Here is a 24,414-nt window from a genome sequence, read left to right as displayed (position 1 = left end):
GCACAATCCTCACAATAATGAATTTAAAAAAAAATAAAAATGCAAGGACTACTAATCTACATCCATTTACAAACATATACACCAAAAGAATAATTCCAGGCATATCATTTCAATGATCACTTAAAAAACTGGGCATCCTTTAACCACAATCCCTTCAGCAGTTGGACATTTAGCCAATGGGCATCGATCTGCGTCACTTCCCCACCAGTTAAGCCTAACATGCTCCATTCCCAAGCATAAATACAACAACACCCCCATGAATGCTAATCCAGCATCTAACGCGCCAGATAAAACATAATTGTGACGACTCCATAATTTCTGATTGTATCTATAAACAACAAATCCAGAGAGAAAAGCTATGATGATCCAACTGTTGTAGTTGACAGAAGTAGCTGGTGGCATATTCATTATCCCAGCTAATAGTACAGGCACTGTGATTAACCTGATCCACTGCTGGCTAGGGAAAGTCTTGTGCGCGATCCAAACAATGACAGGAGCTATAGCTCCAAATAAGAAAGCCCAGTTAAGGGCGGAGTAATGGCCAAGGTTTCCAAAAATTCTTTGCGGCCCAATCAAACCCCAGATGACTGAGGCATCATAAAATACATGATCGCCTGGGCAGGTCCACGGGCTTCCAGGAGGAAGCAAAGCCCTGTCACAAATATCCGGGACAGTGTCTATGAGCCACCATGCTGTTCCAAGATGCACTAAAGCTGATATCAACGTTCCAGCAACCTGATTAAAGAGTTCAAAGCACAAAGATTACAGCTTGTAGGACTATTCATTCAACTAGGCACCGAGATAGTTTCACGTGCCAACATGTATAGATTTACAGATGCAGAAGGAAAAGAAAAGCCAACCTGAGCCATAAACATTGCTCTAGGAGGAATCTTCATGTAATGCCCAAGCTTTAAGTCTTGTAAAAAGGTTAATCCCTGCTTCATGCTGATGTAGCCGTACACCTTAAAGCACATGTTAGCTACTGGATAACCGGGGTACAAGTAGCCAATTATGTACTCCGTTATCACATTCAACCCAGGAGTCTGCGCAAAGAGACAATGGAATGTCAGAACAACAAAGAATTGCGTGTGGCGTTTGAATAGAAGATAGCTTATATATCCTCATCTAAGACTGCATTATGCAAAATTCCGATGCTCTCATCTAGAGTATGCAAAATACAAAATCAACTAGAATGCAGAAGACAGATACCAAGGTAATACCTGAAAAAATATGCCAGTTTTATTACTTACGTAAGTACTAGTCTCAGCTAATGTATGGCAACATATCAGTATTCCTAATGGAATAAACCATTGGGTAGGATGCGATCAACAAAAGCTATGGATGATTGGAAAGCTGTGAAACAGAATATAGCACATTACTTGGTTTGTGGTGGCAGTGATAACTCCAACCGGAAGGGTGAAAAAGAAAGCAAGACCGCACGCCAGCAAGACGCCCCACCATGGTAATTGGAGCTGCGTTTTGTAATATTCACATATAAACACAGTAGCGGCAATATTTACAAGAAGAATGCTTAAGAACCACCATTCAGGAACTTGCTTGTATTTTCTCATGAGCTTTGTGTGAATATCCATTTTCTTCTCTTGGAAAGCAGACTTGCTCAGCTGCCACAGGTCTCTACATATCAAAAGCCAATGAGTTGATTATTTGCTGCCGCGTGCACTAAAGCTAAAACTAGCTCAATACTCAAATAAGGAACACAGAGAGTATAACAACGCAAAGTTTCACTTATCTTTGTTTTCTCCACATTAGGAACACGGAGAAGTTTTTGCCTTTGTACTTCCCTCAACAAGATGAGGAGAGAAAGAAAACCATTTAGTAAAGAATTCAGGGAATCCCTTTTTCTAATCACATAAACAGAATTTACAGACCTATTATAAATTTCTGAGCATTCATGTGTTGGAAGCTATTTTTAGCAAGTTCTTGTTTTACTAGTGTATCCTAATAGCACTTATCTTTTTTTTCCCACCCCTATTAGTTTTCACTTCTTTCTGGTGACCCACTTCACTTTTAATGTAACACCATAGTGCAGCTAAGATTTGCATGGAGTATCAGATATACAGAAATGGTGAAACTTATCATACTAACACAATTCAATCCATCAGCAGCAGCCTTTGAATATCACGTGGTCTAACATTTATACCTATTAACTCAACTTTTGCCTTGGACAAGGTCTTTTTCCAGTAGAAAGCACACATATCGCTTGCAAATCACTTTTTGATTGGTATGTCACTTATAAAATATTTTTAATCACAAATTGAATATAGTGACCCTCTCTGATTCTTTCTGAATTCTGATTTAAATGTTTTACCATAGAATCACTATATCACGAATATTATCTTTGGCGAAATCTGTAACTATTTCAGTTGTTTAGTGTATAACAACCTACATACTAAGCTATTCCTGAAACATTACAAAAAACGATCCTTTTAATCTTTAGTGACAGTTTAGATGTGAAGCACGTTGCACCAAAAACACATTAAAGCATTGTAGAAATTCAGAATAAGAGAATCAGATATATAGAATAGTATATAGACAAGAGATACAGATACAGAGATGCACATAAATAGGCATCAAACCTGTAAGTATTATCAATTGTCCAAGATTGCAACTTACCGTCCATGGAAGAGGAAGACATGAACGACTGTGGCACTGAGGCAAGCAAAGCTGAATGCGTAAGTCATTGAAAAGAAAGTGCTGAGGTAGAGAGGGCCCTCGTGATCATATGCATTGAAATCAATATGGAAATTTTGATCAACAATGGCTGAAATATTATATGTTTGACCATCTGATGTGAAGAGGCCGTCTGAGAATATTGGAAAGGTTTTGGCTTTGTACACATTGGACCAGTATATAATAGGTGTAAAAACATACATAATGAGAAAATATCCAGCAGCAATGTTTGCAGTGGCGAACCATGGACTAGCTAGTGGGCTTCCGAGATAGGAGGATATACTAGACCAATCGAGTCCAATGGCACCCATTCCAAGACCATGAAGCCCAGAACCCAACTGTTGGGCAAGGACAGAAGCTGGGAATAACCAACATAGCCATGAAAGGGAACTTAGCATCGGGAAAAGGTAACCTGGAAAGACATAGTAAGCAAAGCTACATAAAAAGGCAATGAGGAAGAACTGGTTTCGTGTCAATTCGTTCTTGGCTCTTTCTTCTTTTTCATGAAGGGCCCTGCCATTTAGAAATGAAAACCACAATAAGCATAGTAATCATAACAACCACTAAACAGCATTTATTTGTTTACAATTCTCTCCTAAATACCACATATTTCAACTACTTGACCTTAAAGATTTATTCAAGTTCCTCCAGCACGCCACGATCCAGTATATGGAAAGGTTGAATTACATAGAGAGTAAGTGGGATATTGTTGATCCTCCTGTAATTGGAGGGGGGGAAAACTCTTCAATGATCCTTATTCATACCATACAAATACAACCCCTTGTTATCGCAAATTATGAGGCAGATTCGACCACTTGGATATGGTATCCTCCTAAGTCCTAAATGTAATGGAGGTCACCAACCTAATCATGGGTAATCTTGATCGCTCACCGATCCTGGTCAACTAATTTAAAGACGAAAGACTTGCTGATTACATAGTGACTCAATGCCTTTGCAATTACTCCAACTCTGGTATGATGGAAGTTACTTTTCATGAAAATTATTTTCTTTAGTTCCTAAATGAAACATATTTTATAAATAAAAGAACATGACTAAATGAGTATATATTAAGACTAATAATATTATTAGCAAACCAGAGGCATGAAATTTTCTTGAGTACTACATATTGATGTCTTTGGTTGGAGCAAGTAATTTTCACAGCGGAAGGAAGTCCTTTTTTTCCTTTTTAGTTATTAACACTAAAATGTACTCATGAAAAACGCTTCTTTTTAAAAAGATTCTGCAGTATCAAATACACAAATGAAAGACACTGTAGTAGAATCTCTTCCCACAAAAGATGTGTCAAGGATAGTGGTGGCAAAAATGGTTAAAATTTACTGTTATCCATCCCACACGACCCCTTTTAAATGGGTTGTGTAATTATTTTAAAGCATAATATATAAACATGATTCTTAATTTGGCTTAGCGGACAACTACGCCTCCAACTTTGAGTGTGCATAAGTAAACACTTAAACTTGTATAAAATTGAACAAATAGACGCATGTGTCCTACATGACATAATACACATGAGACGCCACGTAGGATACAAAATTGTCATGTAGGGTGCCATGTAGAATGAATGTGTGTATTTGTTCAATTTTATACAAGTTTAAGTGTCTACTTGTTTACACCCAAAATTAAAAATCATAATTGTTCACAAACGCCAAGTTAACGGTCATATTTATGTATTATGCCTTATTTTAATAGTGGATCAAATATAGATCAGCCTATATTATCCATCATAAAATATTTTATCATATGACTCTCGTGGCATCCGTCAACTGTACTCTCCTTAAAAAGCATGTAAGGGTGTAGGAATTACAGAGAAGTACAAAAAAATGTTTTATAATTTTCATATACTTGGTTGACTTAACGATGTTTTGAAAAATAACATTCTTACCTAAAACAAAAACATTTTTAAAAATTCTCTTTTAACCTTAGGTCTCAAATGTTGACTTAAAAATCAACCGACCCACATCGAATTCAGACTCTCAATCCCAACCCGACCCATTTTGCCACCCGTAGAAAAGGATTACACTACCTACTTGTTCTGCCACGTGGCAGAAGCCCAGCTAATATCACAAAAGATAAGGAAATCCATATGATAGCTTTGAGTGGATTGTTATGTACCTGAAAAGAGAAACTTGAACAAGATTGTGGGGCCACCACATAGCAGCGGGCTCCACCAAATACTTCCGAAAAAGCCCGGCCCATCCAAAGCCCAATACCTGCGTCGTAAGAACCACGATCAACGAAACCCAGAAAGTCAACGTCCTCTTGTAGAAAACCTTGACCGCACTGACAATATGAATCGCGTACGGATTCCCGGCGCCGGAGTTCGCGAAAATCGTAATCAATACATGCTCTTTCACATTAAACGGTCCTGGATTCATCGTGAATTCGAATTTTCTCCCTTTGAAGAACACTCGATTTGGGATCGCCATAGCCATGAGATGACCTAATGGAACCACCGCGATTTGAGCTGAGATTGAGCTGATTGATAGAGGCTCACGGCGGAACCAGAAGAATTGGTTGAGAAATGAGAGGAGAATACAAGCTAGGGTTCCGAGTATCCACATTCGGAATGTGACGACCGGAAGAGTTGAGTCGTCGGTGACCGGAACTGTAAGAGCCACTTGCTCGATTGGTGAATTTTCAGATTGAGAACTGCTCGAAACATCATCACTGTTTTTTGAAGATATCTCCTTCTGCTTCTGCTTATCAACTGCAACATTTGCAGGTAAGTAAAAATGGAGCTCGATATACAAATCTTTGGCTTCAGAAAAAAGTCAAACCACACGATATGAATGCAGCATTCATCAATGGATTCAACTGAACCATTCTCAAAAAATATTTTTGAATCTACAATTTCAAAAAGTGTAATAGATTCATAATCATAAAACCTAAATCCTAAATCCGCCTATAGACAGGGCTAGAACTTTAGAACAAGTTCTGCCGAACTCAATAACTTTGATCAAAATCACATATAACAAAATCCATCTTTCTAGAATCCAAAACTCAAAAATTTGATCTGTGTCTCTACGGATTCAACAGCTTTATTCAAAATCACATATTTGTGTTAAAAAATTTATTCAAAAACCCAATAAGTTACATTTTCTCGAATTTATAAACTCAAAATTCTGAATCTATCTCTATGTCTATACAACGGAGTAGTAGAATTTGCGAAAATGCTTACGAAGTGGAGCAGAGATTTCTTCATGTGTTTCTTCAGTCTCAATCATGTTTCTCCTCTTTCACACCGTATATTCTTCGTATTAGATTAGCCTTTCATTTGAGCCTGAGAACGTTTCAGATCTATCAAATACGAGTTCAGTCCGTCGAATTTATGTTCTAAGTTCGTTGAGAATCTACCAATTGATTATATCTATATTGTTGGAAATGGTAAACATGTAAACTGTAGAGTTGTTTGAAGAGTCAGCAATGGCGTAATTTATTATAGATTTTTTTGGCATGAGTATGGATAATGTTTTTTTATTAGTCAACTAGCAAATAACGTAGAGAATCTACCAATTGAATATTCAACTGAACCATTCTCAAAAAATATTTTGAATCTATAATTTCAAAAGGGAAAAAGGATAAATTTACCCTCGAACTTTGATAAATGGTACGTCTATGCCCTCCGTTATACTTTGCGTCCATCTCATCCCCTGCCATCCAATTACTGGTACACACATGCCCCTCTCACTAACGTCCCCTCATTCTGTACACGTGTCTAAATCCTAAGCAACTACCTATTTGACCATTGCTTTTAACCTATAAACTAACAATCCGCCCCATAAATCCAATACCCACCCGATTCCCTCTAAAATATCCCAAGTCAATTAAAAGACCCAAGGCACAAACCAATTCAAATTTAGATAAACTAAAGCAAAGTACTTGCTCTGTATACAAACTAATTTTATTACACTACATATCTTATAGTAAAACAGAGCTTAATTAATATAAATCATAACCAAATCAACCCAAAATTTAAACATAAATAAGAACCAAAATGCTAGATTTTGAATTTTGTAAACGAAACATTTACTGATCAAGTGCATTTGGTCCACTGCAATAATTCAGAATATGACTCCACACCCACTGCAATAATTCAGAATAAAGTTCCTATCGTTTTATCGTTTGATTCTAAAGAAAAAATCATGACAATTAAAAGTAGACGAAAGGAGTATTAATCAACTGGAGAATAAAGTATAGTAGACGTAATAACCAATGAAAATGAACCTGGGCTACATGCTGGGGCATATACATTTTGGTGCTCTTTAATATATGTTTGACTTTAAGCAGGAACTTTCAACGCACCCCTAAATCGTTATGATTTCGTGTCGAATTTGATCTTCATTTTCGAATTTTTTGTTCAATGAGATCTCAGGTCTAATTAAGATTGGGCATCGGATCGAGTTGTATCGGTATCGTTCCGATCCGATAGTATTCGGGATGGAATGGGATACATTGAATCGGTACTCGGAATGAAACGGTATCATGATTTGGTATCGGTATCGGTTCATCCTAGTTCCAGTCCGATTCCGATAAATCATTTTTAATTAAAATTAAAAATAGTATTTGTGTCATTGTTTTATACTTTTATTAGCATTTCTTTTTTGTTTATTTAATTTTTTAAAATTACAAACTTAAGTTATTTAAATTACAAGTTATAAGTATAATAACTTATATAACCCTTCGGGGTGGCCCAGTGGTTTGGGGATTGGGACTTACATGTTGGAGGTCTCAAGTTCGAAATCCCTTGTCAGCGAAAGCAAAAGATTTGCCTTCTGGGTCGAGCTCATCACACTGGGCTTGCCTAGTGTGGGTTACCTCTCCTATGTGATTTGCGAGCTATTGCATAGGAGCGGGGGTTTTACCCTGTGCGCACCCAAAGGGTAGCGACTGCGGGTTTCCCTTGTCTTCAAAAAAAAAAATATATAATAACTTATAAACTTCAAAAGATTTAAATCTTGAAAACTTATAAAATAAGCTCAAAAACTTTAGGATACTTAACTTACAAACTTATATAAGTAAAAAAAAATTAAAAATATTTTAGAATAAACTTAAGTAAAATTACATTATAAATTTCAAAACTTAAGTACTATAAACTATTAAACTTAGAAAAATAAAAAAAAACATTCATATTTTCGTAATTCAAAATAACTCAAAAAAAGTATTATTTTTTGAAATAGCTATGTGTCTTCCCGTTTATCTCATTCCGTTTCATTTCAGTCCGTCCCGGTTCTATCCTTGTATATAGTGGGCCTCCATACCGATAATTCCAATCCAGTTCATCCCGGTACCGGTGGTCCCATTTTGGTCTGGTGCCCACTCTTAGGTCTAATTCCACCAATAATAGATATTAACTCTGGTCATCAAAACTAGACCAGTTGTAAAGAAATTATTAATGTTTTTTTTTGTCTCTGATGAGATTTGATATCTGAGATCTCATAATTCTTAATCTATTTTATTGAGATTTAAGAAGAGATGCAACAAATCGTTATGATTTCATGGCGAATTTGATCTCCATCTTTGAACTTCTCGTTCGACGAGACCCCGAGTCTAATTTCACCAATAATAGGTGGTATCAAGTAACTTTGGACACTAAGACTAGAATAGATATAAAGAAATTACTAGTGTTTTTGTCTCTGATGAGATTTGAAATCTGAGATCTCATGATTCTTAATCTATTATGTTGAGATGCAACAAATCGTTATGATTTTGTGTCAAAACTAATCTACATCTTCAAATTTTTCGTTCGACGAGGTCGCAGATCTAATTTTACCAACAGGTATCAAGTGATCAAAACTAAAGCAGATGTAAAGAAATTACTAGTGTTTTTGTGTTTGATGAAATTTGAAATCTAAGATCTCATAATTCTTAATTTACTCTATTGAAATTGTTTTTAAAAAAGAAAAAGATGCAACACAAACATCCCTCCCTACTTCTCACCTCACACTCCGAAACAATAGGATGGAAATGGAAAAGGAAAAAAAAAGGATTAAATTTGGCCGAGTACTATGTAAAATTGAACAATTTTATCCTTATTAGATGTTTGGTCTAATATTATTCCGTAATTTTTAAAAAAATCTTTTTTTCTTGATCTTTAATAGAGCTTCAACATGAAAATAATTTAAATCATGATTAAAAGTTTTAAGGGATAGTGAATTTAGATTTGACAGCAAGTGTATGAATGAATCAAAAATTCGAATAACTTCAAATAGTTTACAAAGAATATGTTTGAATCTTTTTCTCGATGAAATGTGAAATTACTAAAACATTTCTAATTTATGATTTTTTTCTTTATTTTTTAATTTTGAAATATTTTTATTTGTTTCATTTATAGTAGGAACCACGTGGGAGAATGTCAGAAAAGCATAGCTTCTAATCACTTTTTTTATCCGAATAAATAAAAAGAAGGAAAAATTATAATAATATACAATTTAAGGCCTTAACTTACGTAATATTATTTTAGTCTTTTTATTTATAACAATAACATTTTAATTATAAATATGACAATTTATTAAAAAATAATAATCTACACGATTTAAAATTTATTTTTTTGGTTAGTGAGCTGATTTTATCAGAAGAATTAGGGAAGTATAAACTCATAAGTTTTGATGGATTGTCGGGGTCAAAAATAAAATATGTGTGTCCCCCACATTTAAAACCAGTCACAATGTGAAATTCCTTAATGCCAAAATGGAGATCTTTACCGGTCAAATTGACGATGAACATATCGTCGCGATCATTTTTGGTCTCAACATACATCAATATTCTGATGATTTGATGTTGAACCTTTATCGAAGGCAAATCAAATAGATATCCAAAAGGAGATTCCTTAAATAGGTGAAGCATGTTGACTTCGGAAAGACGTTTAGTTATCTCGTTGAACACATTAACGTTGACGTAGGAACACCAATGTGATTGTTTCTTCTTTGGCTATAATTTTTTTTTAAAAAGTAAATAATTCATTTAAGTCAAAGAACTATAAATAGAGCTATGAAAACTGTAAAATGTGAATGTCACTTAAAATACATAGATAACTACAACTCTCATTCTAAATCATATTTTATATACCAATATAATTTGTACAAATAACACATTTATAAAATCAAATTATGTATATAATTTGAACAAATAAAAACAACTTATACATGTCATTCTATATTAGTAAACAAGTAAATAACTTCCAAAATTAAAATATAAAATGAACATTATCAAGTACAAAAAAAATAAAGCAACAAAAAAATTGTTTTTTCAAACAGAAAAAATAAAATATAACATACCTTGGATAACTTTGTCTTTTTCATGTTACCACATTTAATGTCTTTTGTTTTCCCATCATCCACACCATATTTCTACAAAAAAAAAAAAAAAACTAAAATATATTATGCATGTTTAGAATTAGAAACCAAAGAGTAGAGAATTTTTGGAAAAAAAAAAGATACCTTGGAAATTTTTTTGAGATTCTGATTTGGTCACCTTGTTGAGACGGATTCTTTTTGCAGTTGGTATATGTCTTCAAAATTGCTATCATGAGGGTACTCAACATTCGTAATGACTTTCTCCTTACCCTTTTTTCCTCCATATTTGGGTGTAACAATGTTTGATTTTACACCATCTTCTTTCTCTTTACTCTTTTTATGTTTTGTTTCATTGACCTCAACTATACGAACTTCACTACCAGATAGATTACCTATTTCAAATTCACTTTTGGGAGAAGGGGTGAAAGCAATCAACTGAAAATTTGGTGTTGAACAAACAATCAAACTGTTGACATTGATATTATACTTCATCAAACGAGGACTCTATCGGGGAGTAGTCATAACCGATTTTTTCAAGAAGCAAGAACATTTTTTGTGTTGTAACATATGATCTTTTGAAAAGAAACAAAGAGTTTGAAAGCAATTTGTTAATCAAGAAAGAGATACAATCCTTTTCTTGATAAGGGTGACATTGAAAAAAAATATTGGAAAGAGTAGTAATCAGTGCGTTAATATCGAAAAAAATAAGAGTGCAACAATGGTATTCATTCGTGTGAAGGTTAATAAGTGAAATATTTATTAAAGGAATGTATTCAAATATAATTCTGATTGGGATTCTAAAAAGTAAATAAAATATGAGTTACATATAATCAGTTCACTAACCAAAAAAAATAGTTCTTAAATCATGTAGATTATTATTTTTTAATAAATTATCATGTTTGTAATTAAAATGTTATTGTTGTAATAAAAAGACTAAAATAATATTATGTAAATTAAGGTCGTCTTAAATTGTATATTATTGTAATTTTTCCATAATTGATATGGAAATGAATTTAACTAATGAAACTTGAAGATACAAAGTTATATTATTTCCCTTATCAATTAAAAACCCTAATTAAATGTTCCTTATTTAAATAATAACATATACATTAATATTTATTCACAATTTTATCAAATAATATGCATGCGTTTCAAAGTTTTTTTTTTTCTCTACACAATATGTCTTTCCCTTCAAGAAATAAATCCTACAAATTGTTCAAAATTATTAAGAAAATCTCTAGTATTTTCTTCATTTCCTCATCAAATAATCCCTCCCAAAGAAAAAGAATTAGAAAAAAAAATCCCTCCTACTAATTGTTACTCATCAACATTGAGTCTTTATGAATGTAATTGTCAATATCATGAAAAGGAAAGAAAAAAAGTTCAAAAAAGAAAAAATATTTTTTGCCAAGAAAAATTGCAATATGGAAAAGGATTTTGGAGAAATCATGATGACGAAGATGTAGAAGCTACTTTTGAGGAAAGAAAAAGATTGGAGCAAAGAGCTGAGGAATTTATTAAGAGATTTTATGAGGACCAAAGTTTACAAAGATAAAATTTGGAGTAGTGTTCGATTAATTATGAATTAATCAATATTCGATTGATTGGCTTAAGGTTATCCAGGAAAAGGAGTGTTGATTCAAGTTCTCCCTAATAGCAAGTAATTAAGAAAAGCTAGTTAGAGGAATATAGAACTTTTGCTGTTTATGTATAGAGGGGAATTTAAAATTTTAAGTTGCTTATTAGTTTGTCGACTTTGTGACCCTTTTTTGTTTCTTTCTTTATTTGTTTAAAATTTGATGATATCTTTACCGTATTTTTTGTGTACCTCATCGGAAATATTTCAATTCACAAAAATATTTAATTACGATAAAAAAAAAAGTCCTTAAAGTATCTAAAAAATTTATGGAAAGTAAAGGTAACTAATGAAACTTCATTTATCGAAGATCCAAAGTATATCACTTTCCTAGGTTGACTAGAGCTTTACTACTTAATATATATTTTATGGTAAAAATAAAATTTATCTGCGCTTGGTGTTAATTTATATTAAACTTAATGAATATATGATATATATTTTTATCATTAAATCATAGTTAATTAATAAATATTTAACCTAATATTTTTATTTGATCATAATAAAATATATAATTCGGTCAAATATTAGGCAAAGAAGGGAGATTTTAGATTTTATTCTTTTCAAGTTATTAGGTTTTAAATTAGTAAGGGAATATTACGGAACTAACTAATTTACCAATGTAGCCGAAATATCAATGTATATGTACATTCTGATTAATAATAGGGATAAGGGTCTGAAAAATATCCCAACTTTGGTCGGATTTGCTGTTGCGATACTAAACTTTCATGAGGACCTATTACGTGGGCACATATATACCTTTAAAATACATTATTAAAAAGTTCAGGGGGTAAAAAATACGGTATTAAATAGTCTAGGGAGGTAATAGGTCCTTATGAAAGTTTAGTATCGCAACAGCAAATCCGACCAAAGTTGGGGTATTTTTCAGACCCTTATCCCTTAATAATATGTACATATATTAAATACATTTTTATTATAGAATACATAGTAAACAAAACTACTGAATTCAATCACTCTCGCTCCGCCTCCAAACCAAATGCGAATAAGCTTTTACTATATTTTTGTATATACAGTAAAACTTCACTAAATTAATACTTGGTAAATTACGAATGTCTGTAAAAGAATATTTTCCTCCTGGCCCTACTTGGGTCAATGAAAATTCACTTTTTTCGATAAGATAATATTCAGAAGATCCCTATATAAATATATTATCACATTAACATTATAATTAATAAATTTTTAAAAGTACGAATATATCTAAGACATTTTAGTGAAATATGATTCTATAGTGTTTTGTTTTTTGTTAAAATTTAAATCTAGTACTCATCTCTAACTTTTCTTGCAAATCTTTTTGAGTGCATGTGGAATGATCTCTTTTGTACTCACATAATGATTTACGTATTTGATGTGTCATTGTTGATTCTATGACACCTTTTAAATGAGAAGTCATTATGGATAAAGTTTCAAGAAATTTCCTATCTCGTTGATATAGTTTATTCCCTCACCATCGTATATAGAATGTTTTTAGTAAAATTAATCATAATGAATAATATTTTATTATTAAAAAACAACAAACATTATGTATAATGGATTTATTTTTACAATGAATCATTGCATTCTTGAATTTATTTTACAATAAATAATTTAACAAAAAAGTATATCACATTGAATCAGAATTATACTTTATGTATAATAAATTTAGTTTTTATAGGAATTCAATAAATATGATACATAATTTAGTAAGATGCAATAATTTTGATATATTCATTGTACTTTATATATAATAAATTATTTTTTATGTAAATTTAATAAATATGATACATAAATTAATAAGATATATGATAATTTTTTCATACCTCATCGGAAAAACTTTTAATCCACAAAGATATTTATATGGAAATGAATTTAACTAATGTAACTTGAAGATACGAAGTTATATCACTTCCCTTATTAATTAAAAACCCTAATTAAATGTTCCTTATTTAAATATAATAACATATACATTAACATTTATTCACAATTTTATCAAAGAATATTGCATGCGTTTCAAAGTTTTTTTTGTTCTATACACAATATGTCTTTCCCTTCAAGAAATAAATCCCACAAATTGTTCAAACTTATTAAGAAAATTTCTAGTATTTTCTTCATTTCCTCATCAAATAATCCTTCCAAAAGCAAAAGAATTACAAAAAAAGTCCCTCCTACTAATTGTTACTCATCAACATTGAGTCTTTATGAATGTAATTGTCAATATCATGAAAATGAAAGAAAAAAAGTTCAAAAAAGAAAAAATATTTTTTGCCAAGAAAAATTGGAATATGGAAAAGAATTTTGGAGAAATTATGATGAAGAAGAAGAAGATGAAGCTACTTTTGAGGAAAGGCAACGTTTGGAGCAAAGAGCTGAGGAATTTATTAAGAGATTCTATGAGGATCAAAGTTTACAAAGGAAAAACTCGGAGTAGTGTTTGATGGATTACGTATTAATCAATATTCGATTGATTGAACCAAGGTTATCGACAAAAAAAATTGTTGACTCAAGTGTTTCTGAATCGCGTGTGATGGTCGCGTTGCGACCTAAAGTAATTTAAGAAAAGCTAGTTTGAGCCTCGAGGAGTATAGAACTTTTGACATTTTGTACATAGAGCGAAATTCAAAATTTCAAGTTGGTTATTGGTTTGTGGACTTTGTGGTCCCTTTTTTTCTTTTTCTTTTTTGTTTGTTAGCTGAGTTCTAAAATAAAGTTATTGAATTCTTAACTCATTTTAGTAGGACCGTCTATTATCGTTTCTTTCTCTTCTTAATTTATCGTTTAATTAGATGTTGATTAACTTTTTAGCCCCTTTTTTTTTTTCTCATTTTATACAAGGGAATTTATTTAGAAAAATAACTGGGACTTATATGACCTACAGCAACTTTTGGAACTCCTTTGTTACTTTTTCCTAAAAAAGAAAAATTTACGTCAATATTTGATAAATTAAGTATAGAATAAAAATATTATGTTTGATTTGCGTAATATTATTTTTCAACGAAGGATATTCAATTAAATTCCCTTAGTTCAACTTAGTTTTGCCCCTGTTTACGTTAAATACGTTGTTTAGATAATTAATGTAGTTTAATTAATGGGTGAGTTACATCAGTTTTAGCATTTATTTACCATTACTTTATACTTTTTTCTGTTTCATATTAGTTGAAAATTAAACTATGCAAATTTTAACCAATATTTTAAAATATATATTCTTATCAAATTGATTCGTTACACTCGAACGTTGTTTTACGTTTGATCCTACGTACCCATCAAACACTATGCATTCTCCACTTCCAAATCTCGCAAGGATAAATCGTGCTTTTTTTCCTTTTATATTTTTACATATATACACTTATTTCCCTATGATAAAGATACAACTAGTAATATATCTAGTACAATTTGATAAGTGAATCTAAAAGGTGAATCAAGTAATATCGTGTTTATTTGAATCCATCATTTTCACGCACAACGTAAATGTGTAAAAACTTAACAAATTGCAACAAATAGTAGATATGAACTCATAACTTCAAAAATATAATGGATTCAATACAAAAAATGAGACCCTCAAAAGCTTGATACAAACAAATGGATTTTTGTTCCAAGTCTCCAAGCTCAAATCCGCTGCGTTCACGCTTATGATACTAAAACTCATGCCTCGTCGAGCATTAGCAACCCGAAGAAAATATCGAAAAAATTTGTGTAAATCCAATCCAAAGACAGAAATAAAGAGATTCTTCAAAAGTTGAACAAATAGAGTTTAAATCCTGAATCTACCTCTAGTACACAATTCTTTTTTACGAGTCTATAACATGTTCGTGTTTAAATTTTTTTAAGAAGAGAACATCTCTTATAGTAACTTCACCTCATTCCCAAACATATTTGTACTCCAAAAACTTTTGATGCAAACAGATTTTTCATTTCCATCCATAGAAAAAAGAAGAAGCTATTCCCATCTACAAAGTGTGTGTCAAACATGGATTATCATATACATAAGAAGTTTATGCATAAACTAACATGAAGGTGTTTCCGCACAACTGAAAGGTAAAAGTAGAATACTAAACATGCCAGCCAACTATGATGTTCGCGCTAGGATATGGATAGGGTTTAGAGAACAAACCTCTTTCGACTAAATGGCCAATTTTGTGAACTTAGCAACAAAGAGTCCGCTTGTACAAGATGTCAAAGGATCAAATCGTAAGGTTTTTTGTATTCGACCACTCTTGCATGGCCAATTTTTGGCAGCAGTAATCTCCAGCAATTCTGAAAAATAAATAAGAAAACTGACTGCATCAATACAACAAAAAACAGGGAGCTGGTAGACGGAAAAGTGTCAGAGATGAGGAAAGCCTGTATTCATTCGCAAGGACTATGAATCAACGGTGTCTTTCACGCAATTCATATGAACTCTAATGATGATTTACAATGTAGCTGAATAAAACCCGTCTTATGTAAGGCTTTTGTTAAACTTTTACTTACATTATACGGCCTCAGCCAACCCCCTCAAACCAGTTAACTTAGAAGTCCCTAGCCAGGTGATAAAAAGGAGCAGCCTGGTGCACTAAGCTCCCGCTATGCACAGGGTTTGGGGAAAGGCCAGACCACAATGGTCTATTGTATGCAGCCTTACCCTGCATTTCTGCAAGAGGCTGTTTATTTCCGAATGGTTCAAGTATAACTTCAAAAAAGCAGCTGAAGCAACTTCACTATAGGTATATATGCAATGGATAATGAACAACTTTAACCACATATGTGATCATATCTGGCACCCAGCTTGTGAAATTATAAGCACCTCAAGCTATCAGTTTCTAGATTTATTACAAAAGTAAAATTTTACCTGCAGATGTGTTCTCCGAAAGGAACCGCTCGACCACATCTTCGTTCTGAGCAAAGGTTAAACTATTTGGTACACACACAAAAACAACGAAAAGGATTTATGAGTATCAATAGAATGGATAGAAAAGAAGATCTGTAGCCATGGGATTACAAGCAGATGGACACCTGCAAGTGCTATAGACAAGGGCTCCCCCAACTCTGAGCAATCTGAATCCATTAGTCAGAAGTTGCAGCTGCAAGAAACGGATAAATTATTGTGCGCAAAGACATAGGAAAAAACGAACTCGAGCAAGGAGAAGAACTTTGAATGAGGAATGAAGCACCAAGACGAGAAAAATTCACTTAAAACGTGGAAATTTAACTACATGTGGCTGAATTTAGAAAGATTTATATATTCATGAGAGATAATTTTGAGGACACCAAAGCTGGAGCAGAAGAGAGATTATGCCCATCCTCCAGAAGTAACAAGTGTTACATGCAAAACTATAGAGCTGCAGAATCTTCCCTACCACATTTCCAATAAACAAGCTCAATTTTTTTGTGATGATAGAACCCAGTCACCAACTTCTCTGAATTAAGAAAATTTACAGCTTGGGACTGGACCCTCTTCTATAACCTTTACTAATTAAAGAGTACCTACTACCTAGTAGCCCACAATAAAATTCATCTCCAAACTAAAGTTACAGCCGAAAGTGCTACTAAGACCTGGAACAAACATCTGAATTAATGGCAAAACTTGGACGTGACTTACTAAATTCATTTTGATATACCTAATTGTGATTCTGGTTCTAAAAATATCGAAGAGCAATAAGCTTTGAAATGTCTTTTTTTATTCTTATCACGCAACAATATGCATGCCAGATAAGATCTAGTGATTCTGAGACATTGCTTTTGAAATTCTTTCCATGGCCTTTTCTTCAGAAAGTCTTCACAAATAACGCACAGGTTAGACCTAGAATCAATATCATACTCACATCTTGTCATTATGGGTATGCTCATGCTTTTTGAGAGTTAGAGACTATTCTTGAGGAAGATGCAATTATCTAAAGCATCAAGTATAGTATATATGTGATCCAGACAACAGACATTTAACAAGAAATTAGAAAACCAGCAAAATCCACAAAGAGGTGCAAAGTTGCATCTGTACATTCTCATGTTTTTTTACAACAACATCTATCCAGTGTATTCCCACAAATGGGATATAGGGTAACTGGGCAAGTAAGATGTACGCAGACCTTACCCTAACTTGGTGGGGTAGAGAAGTTGTTTCCGATAGACCCACGGCTTAAAAAGTGTAATCAGAGTAGAAAGGAAATAACGACCGCAAAAATAGCAAGACAAACAAACCAAATGAAGTAATATGTAGTAGTAAATTAAAAAAGAAAAACAAGATACTATGTGATACAAGATAAGATCAACAATAAAGGAGAAGATAAAACGAGACAACCCCCTGCCTCTCCCACGTAAAAGTACTACAACACTCGGCTACCTACCACCCTTCTATCCTAATCCTCGACCTTCATACCTTCCTATCTAGGGTCTCCTCAGTAAGTTGAAGGTGTGCCATGAAATTATTGATATGCCTATTCATCTGATCTACTGTTATACTTCATTTTATTATTTTCTAGTAACAAGGCAATTATCATTAAGGAGGTTAGACATAAATTATATAAACAGTTTCAAACTACTACTCGCCACGAACTAAGCATAATTATCCAAATTATACTAATTTTTACAAGCTATGAGCCAATCTCTGTTGTTAATCAGTAGCTGTATCAGCTGCAAAAATTGGCCCAGTGTTTTCAAGGTAAAATATATATGTAGGTCTGGAAAAACAAGCTAACTTCAGCACCTGAAGGACAGTCAGATCATCAGTTCTTTCTGCATCTAGCACACGGCGCTGGAAGGTTGTCCAGCCCCATTGCTCAAATTTCTGAACATGCTTAATAGAACCATCATGGGTACATTCTGCATCCACAAGAACCTGACTTAAACTCAAACTAGTCAGTAGTTATTTAGGAAAATATAAGAAAATATCTTAAAGCCGTTCGTACTGTTGAATAGGAACCAAAACAATAATCTTGACTTGATGAGGATCAAGTTTTTAGAAAAAGAAAATAAGCCTTCAAGTCAGGGAAAAAACAAATTAAGGTTAATAGAAAACATCTGGAGGTTCGGAACTTTGGTGTACCTTGTCATAGCCGAGCTGCAAAACCTCACTGATAGGCATCTTTTGATATAATTCATTTTTTCTCATCCCAACCACCCCAGAATACCGGCCATAAAATATAAGCTCTGGTTCTTGAGTTGGTGAGAATAGCTTGGAGACACCTTTTTCTCTAGCTATAGCTTCCTTCTTCCTTTCTTTCCATGGTCTGCGGGACTTCCACTCCCGATATACTTCAGATTTTTCTCCGGAAGCAAATTCATCCGCTAGATTAATAGACAAACAAAATACCTTGGAATAAGACTATGACCAAAAAGATTTTACAAAAATTATTAAGAAATAAAGAAGCATCTGCAACTAAAGGGTATTAAATGATAATCATTTTACCATTTTCATTTTGCAACGGAGAGCCTGAATGGACCCTGACAGGGAGAAGGGAAAAGCTGGTTCCATCAGCAACAAAAAGACGACAATGATCACCAAGACTATATTTCTGTAGCATGGTTCTACAGGCCGCTAATCGATGTTTTGCAATGTCAACACCAGTCACAGAACCCGAACTGCCAAGAATGTCCAACATCATACAAAGTTTAGCACCTAAAAGAAGATATCAAATGAGTTACAAATTGGAATGCTGTATCAGAAGTCTATACATGGTACTTGGAAGTTTAAGAGCTTCAGAAAAACACGTGGTTCTACAGATCAATTAAAGAGATCAAGGAATCTTCAGTTTTCACACTTGAACAGAAATGCCTATGAATAATTCATATCTATATAGTACATACTTCATTTAGCTATGGCCTTGTCCAGCACTTGTCAAAAAAAAGATTAGATCCAGGAATTTTAGTTATTTTAATGAATACACTATTATTTGTTCAATAATATACTTTTAAAGGCATCCACTTATTCTCAAGATTTCTTAATATCCAAAGCACGAGATCACTTATTCACCATTCAGAACTTCCTCTTTGTCGCCTAGGCTATTATCGTAGTAAATTATTTGAAGCACTAGGTTGTTATACTGTTGACAGATCCATAATAAGGTAGGTACCTCTTGCTAACACTGTGCCCTAAATCAAAATTCTTAGTAACATGTGAGGTGACCAAGTGCCAAAATCAACAGCCATAATAGAAATTTACTTTTTCCATATTCAAGTCAGGAATTACCAGGTGCGGCACAAAGATCAAGGACATGATCCCCAACTGAAATGTCCAAAGCTGTCACAGCAGCTCCGGATGCTGCATCAATTCCATACATCTGGATACAAAGACAAAATAATTACTCAAAATCATCAACTATAATGGAATGGATCATATATTATAATCAACCATTAGACTAGGAATGTTCCAATATAAAGCTGATCACAACGGGGTAAATCTTGCTTAGCCGACACTCTCCTAACCACAAAGCCAACAAGTCAATTGCGGGGGATAGCAAAAAAAAATAAAGATAGTGTTGGAGAGAGAAAAAGGGGTAGTATATTTTTGTAGGAGCAGGAGACAAACTTCTATCTGGCCTAATCTTTAGAGAATGTTAAGGGAAAAAAATGCCATGAAGAGCATTTTTGACATACTGGAAATTGAATAATAATCTCAAGACTCATGAGTATCATATTCACCAAGAGACATTATTAAAAAGATTCCTCACCTTCCCTTCTTGGTATGCCTTCGAACTAGCAATTTGAACATCAGGTTGAAGATGATAAAAGTTGGGCAACCAACAAACTCTTTCAAGCTTGCATCTAATATCACTTTCAATTTCTTCAAGCAAATCCTCATAACCGGGCTTTATCCTTCAAGAAGAAAAGAATGTGCAAGCATGAGTCTGCGGAAGATCTCTTACATCTATTTTTGTGAAGGCACGTCCTTTAATATCCTGAGTGTGACTGGTTAGAGGAAAATGCTGTTCTTCTGGAAAATTTTCTCATAATGAAAGCATTTTCTGATGTTTCGTCATCTTGAATTGGTGGAAGATATTTTCTCTGAGAAAAATATCTTCTACCAACAGGAAAAAAATGACACAATTTATTTCTGGACAGAAATCAGTTGCAAATATCCAAACTATTTTACTTGCTTCAATCAACAGGTAAGCATTGTTGACTACTTTTAGTTATATCACGAAAACACTATCATTGTACCATATACAACATTCTGTAGATTACAATAGACAACTTACTTTTATACACAACCAAACACTAGAAAATGATCCAAAAAAGTTTAGTTCTCATGGTGGAAATAGATTTTTAATTTTTAAAAAAACGATTTTTTTATGGAAAAAAAAAAATCTAACGCAAATGTTTTCCTCTGTACCAAATGCACATTAAGATTATTACTCTTCCATCACACAAGTTTCCTTCAGCAAGCTTGCTATACACCCGAAGGCAGTATGTTGCTACAAGTAAACATATCTCTATTATGTGTTAGTATAAAAGTTGGGCAATGCTAACTAGAATTATGTGATTCTATAAATAAGAACAGGAACAGGAGTATAGACTTTTCAACTGAATTGAGATATATGTAAGCATAAACTTCATCAATTATGGCTGATTATGACAGGTTTTGTAAGTTGTAACAATTCTAAACGGTTAACTTGAAAAGGAATAAGCTTCAAATGTACCACCATTCTAGCACCCAAGGGTGTTGCGCATGTCGCAACACCAATGAAGTTTGAACCATGGGAGAGACTGGGGTTAAAACTCCAACATGCGCAAGAAGTGTGAGGTAATTTCTTACTATTTGTCTGAGCCTTGGTGGACGTAATTATCTAGTATTTGCGTTGGTGGGAGGTAGTAAGTACCTGAATTAGTCAAAATGTGTGCAAGCGGACCTGAGACCACGGTTATTAAGAAAAAAGCATTACCACTCTATTCTCCTTACTTATCATCATGGCAAAAAACCATTAGGTGATTTTGTATCATCTATTTAAGCATTGGTGAAGAGAATTACCCGGTATTTGAACTAATAGAAAGTAGTACGAACCCGATAAATTAGTCGAAATGCACCCAAGTTGAACCAGACACCACTGTTATCTCAAAAAGTAAAAAAGTATCACCACCAACTTACTAATTGTCATTGGAAATTAAAGGTGAATTCATACAATGAAGTAACTGACAGCATTTGCTACTTATTTAGTCACATCACATTTAACAGACATTATGTTAACAAAGAAAATGAGTTAATGCACTAGACATGCTTGCAAGTTGCAAAAAGTACCTTATATAACGAGGTATAGAATCGGTGGCAGTATAAATAGAAGGATCCAAGTTATGTTGATTCAGAAAATCAAGAAAAGCATCTGGCAGAGGCAAACTTGAGGTTTCTTCCACATCCATCATCACAAAACTAAAAAAAGACAACAACTTTTATCAAGTCAAGAAAGTGAAACCCATGAATCCTTGAAAAAAACTCTTCAAACATAGAAATCCTACTGTCTTTCTACCCACAAAGATAGGGGTAAGGTATGTGTACACCCACCCTGCCAAGACCCAACAACCTACCCAGTGTAGACTAACAAAAACAACAGCATACCCAGTGTAATTCCACAAAGTAAGGTCTTGGGAGAATAGAGTGTACACAAACATTAACCCAACCTCATAGATAGTGATTAGTGAGGTTGTTTCCCATAAACCCTCAACTCAAGAAACACAGTCCAAAAAGAAGTAACGGAGGTGAAAGCATAACAAAGCTTACTAAGCAGTAACTACAACAGAATAATCCCCTGGGCATGTTGTTGTTTGTTTGTTGATATATTTAAGTAGATTTTTAACATACATAATGTAGACCCAACAGCATACCAGTGTAGTTATACAAAGTAGAATAGAGTGTACGCAGAACTTACTCGACCTCAGAGATGGTGAGTTGTTTTCCATAGACCCTCAGCTCAAGAAAAAACAATCCAAAAAGACACAACCGAAGTGAAAGCATAACAAAGCTTACTGAGCACTGAGCAGTAACTACAACAAAATAATCCCCGGGACATTTAGTTGTTTGTTTGTTGTTAAAAATAACTAGATTCTTAACACAAATACACAATTTGGCATAAAGCTATCAGGTTCAACCAAACTCGTAAACTAATACTCTAGTTCCGCCTCCGGCCGCTACACTAACAAAAGGGAAAAGGAAACGAAAGCAGGAAACAGAAGTTCGTCGGAATACCTGAAGAAAAAATCGTGGATGTAATATGCTGAAAGATTGTTGTTTCTGTACTCAATTTTACAATGAACAAAAGAAACTGTATAAATCGAACTACGAATGCTTTTCCATAATCTCCATGAAAACTCCAATTCACAAAAATGGCGGCCAGAACAACAACGGAAGAGATGGAGCAGGATTCGGGTCAAGCAATCTGCTGGGCTTGGGTCGCACTCAAGTGAAAATGACAATTTTAACCTTCAACTATTCGAAATAGAATAACTTTGTGTTCCGTTATAATCAATAGCTTTTACTAACAAGAAGAAACAATATCAAACGTAAAGTTGTTTATCGGTGATTCAATTCGATTTATACGTTATGAATTAGTTTTATTAGTTATTAATTGTAGCAATCTCACGTCTAGGATTAGAGAAATTAAGTATTGTATTAATGAAAATAATATTGAGTTACAAGCTCCTTATATAGGAGAAGAGTCCTATTCTAGTTATACTAGGAATCCTACTACAACACAATTATTTACATGAGTAGTATTGTATTATAACTCTAATGCCTTATCCTAATCGACTCCTGCAATATACAGTAGTTTAGTCGTACATAACTTAGGATTTAGTAGTCTAGTCCTAGTATGACTCTAACTCTAACTCGTCAGCCTGCTTCGATGGACCTGTTCCTTCAACATGTTCCATCAGTCTTCAAACTTCCTTCAACACTTCCCCTCAAGCTAGTGAGTGAAGGAACTGTAACTCCTAGCTTGCTGCGAAAACCTGAGAAAACCTGTTTTGTTAAGGCTTTGGTATGAATATCAGCTAGCAGATCCTTAGACTTCACAAACTGAGTAAAAAGTTGTCCCCTAGCCACTTTCTCACGAACAAAATGATAGTCCATTTCAACATGTTTGGTTCGAGCATGCATAACTGGATTAACCATCATGTACAAGGCACTCATGTTATCTTAATACAACGTAGGAATAGATCGAAGGAACACTCCAAGGTCATGAAGAAGATACACAATCCAAGTCATTTCTGCAGCAGTGGAGGCTAGTGCTCTATACTCAGCTTCAACACTCGATCGGGCTACTGTGGTCTGTTTCTTGGATCAAGCTAGTGAGTGGAGGAACTGTAACTCCTAGCTTGCTGCGAAAACCAGAGAAAACCTGTTTTGTTAAGGCTTTGGTATGAATATCAGCTAGCAGATCCTTAGACTTCACAAACTGAGTAAAAAGTTGTCCCCTAAATTATTTACATGAGTAGTATTGTATTATAACTCTAATGCCTTATCCTAATCGACTCCTGCAATATACAGTAGTTTAGTCGTACATAACTTAGGATTTAGTAGTCTAGTCCTAGTATGACTCTAACTCTAACTCGTCAGCCTGTTTCGATGGACTTGTTCCTTCGACATGTTCCATCAGTCTTCAAACTTCCTTCAACACTTCCCCTCAAGCTAGTGAGTGAAGGAACTGTAACTCCTAGCTTGCTGCGAAAACCTGAGAAAACCTGTTTTGTTAAGGCTTTGGTATGAATATCAGCTAGCAGATCCTTAGACTTCACAAACTGAGTAAAAAGTTGTCCCCTAGCCACTTTCTCACGAACAAAATGATAGTCCATTTCAACATGTTTGGTTCGAGCATGCATAACTGG

At 33.8% G+C, this 24,414-nt stretch overlaps 2 protein-coding genes across 2 annotated transcripts; both read right to left on the bottom strand.

Moving 5' to 3' along the window:
* Positions 1 to 77: 77 nt before the first annotated feature.
* LOC102585562 (oligopeptide transporter 7-like) lies at positions 78 to 6,178 on the bottom strand. Its single transcript, XM_006343299.2, has 6 exons — positions 5,888 to 6,178; positions 4,822 to 5,416; positions 2,635 to 3,204; positions 1,380 to 1,635; positions 861 to 1,043; positions 78 to 735 (listed from the first exon to the last, which is right to left on the bottom strand). Exons 1-6 carry the CDS (start codon positions 5,931 to 5,933, stop codon positions 121 to 123), a joined length of 2,265 nt encoding a protein of 754 aa, XP_006343361.1. The 5' UTR covers positions 5,934 to 6,178; the 3' UTR covers positions 78 to 120.
* A 9,215-nt stretch (positions 6,179 to 15,393) lies between these two features.
* On the bottom strand, positions 15,394 to 23,002 carry LOC102585220 (uncharacterized). The gene is made up of 10 exons (XM_006343298.2): positions 22,778 to 23,002; positions 21,836 to 21,964; positions 20,271 to 20,415; positions 19,790 to 19,880; positions 19,010 to 19,219; positions 18,647 to 18,888; positions 18,308 to 18,439; positions 16,621 to 16,688; positions 16,457 to 16,518; positions 15,394 to 15,882 (listed from the first exon to the last, which is right to left on the bottom strand). Exons 2-10 carry the CDS (start codon positions 21,955 to 21,957, stop codon positions 15,749 to 15,751), a joined length of 1,206 nt encoding a protein of 401 aa, XP_006343360.1. The 5' UTR covers positions 21,958 to 21,964; positions 22,778 to 23,002; the 3' UTR covers positions 15,394 to 15,748.
* Between the last annotated feature and the right edge of the window lie 1,412 nt (positions 23,003 to 24,414).

This window comes from Solanum tuberosum, unplaced genomic scaffold (genome assembly GCF_000226075.1).
Source record: "Solanum tuberosum cultivar DM 1-3 516 R44 unplaced genomic scaffold, SolTub_3.0 scf00039, whole genome shotgun sequence".
Taxonomy (NCBI): domain Eukaryota; kingdom Viridiplantae; phylum Streptophyta; class Magnoliopsida; order Solanales; family Solanaceae; genus Solanum; species Solanum tuberosum.
Note: the sequence above shows the minus strand (reverse complement) of the source record. Positions and strands in the feature narration are given on the sequence as shown.

Bases quoted from the DNA above. Each gene is read 5' to 3' on its own strand.
- LOC102585562 (XM_006343299.2), bottom strand. From the start codon at position 5,933: ATGATTGAGACTGAAGAAACACATGAAGAAATCTCTGCTCCACTTC. The intron at 5,417-5,887 runs GTAAGCATTTTC...CAAATGTTGCAG, and splicing joins AGAAATCTCTGCTCCACTTC to TTGATAAGCAGAAGCAGAAG. The intron at 3,205-4,821 runs GTACATAACAAT...TCTAAATGGCAG, and splicing joins GTTCAAGTTTCTCTTTTCAG to GGCCCTTCATGAAAAAGAAG.
- LOC102585220 (XM_006343298.2), bottom strand. From the start codon at position 21,957: ATGATGGATGTGGAAGAAACCTCAAGTTTGCCTCTGCCAGATGCTTTT. The intron at 19,881-20,270 runs GTGAGGAATCTT...CTTTGTATCCAG, and splicing joins AGGCATACCAAGAAGGGAAG to ATGTATGGAATTGATGCAGC. The intron at 15,883-16,456 runs GTAAAATTTTAC...TTTATTTTTCAG, and splicing joins TTCGGAGAACACATCTGCAG to AATTGCTGGAGATTACTGCT.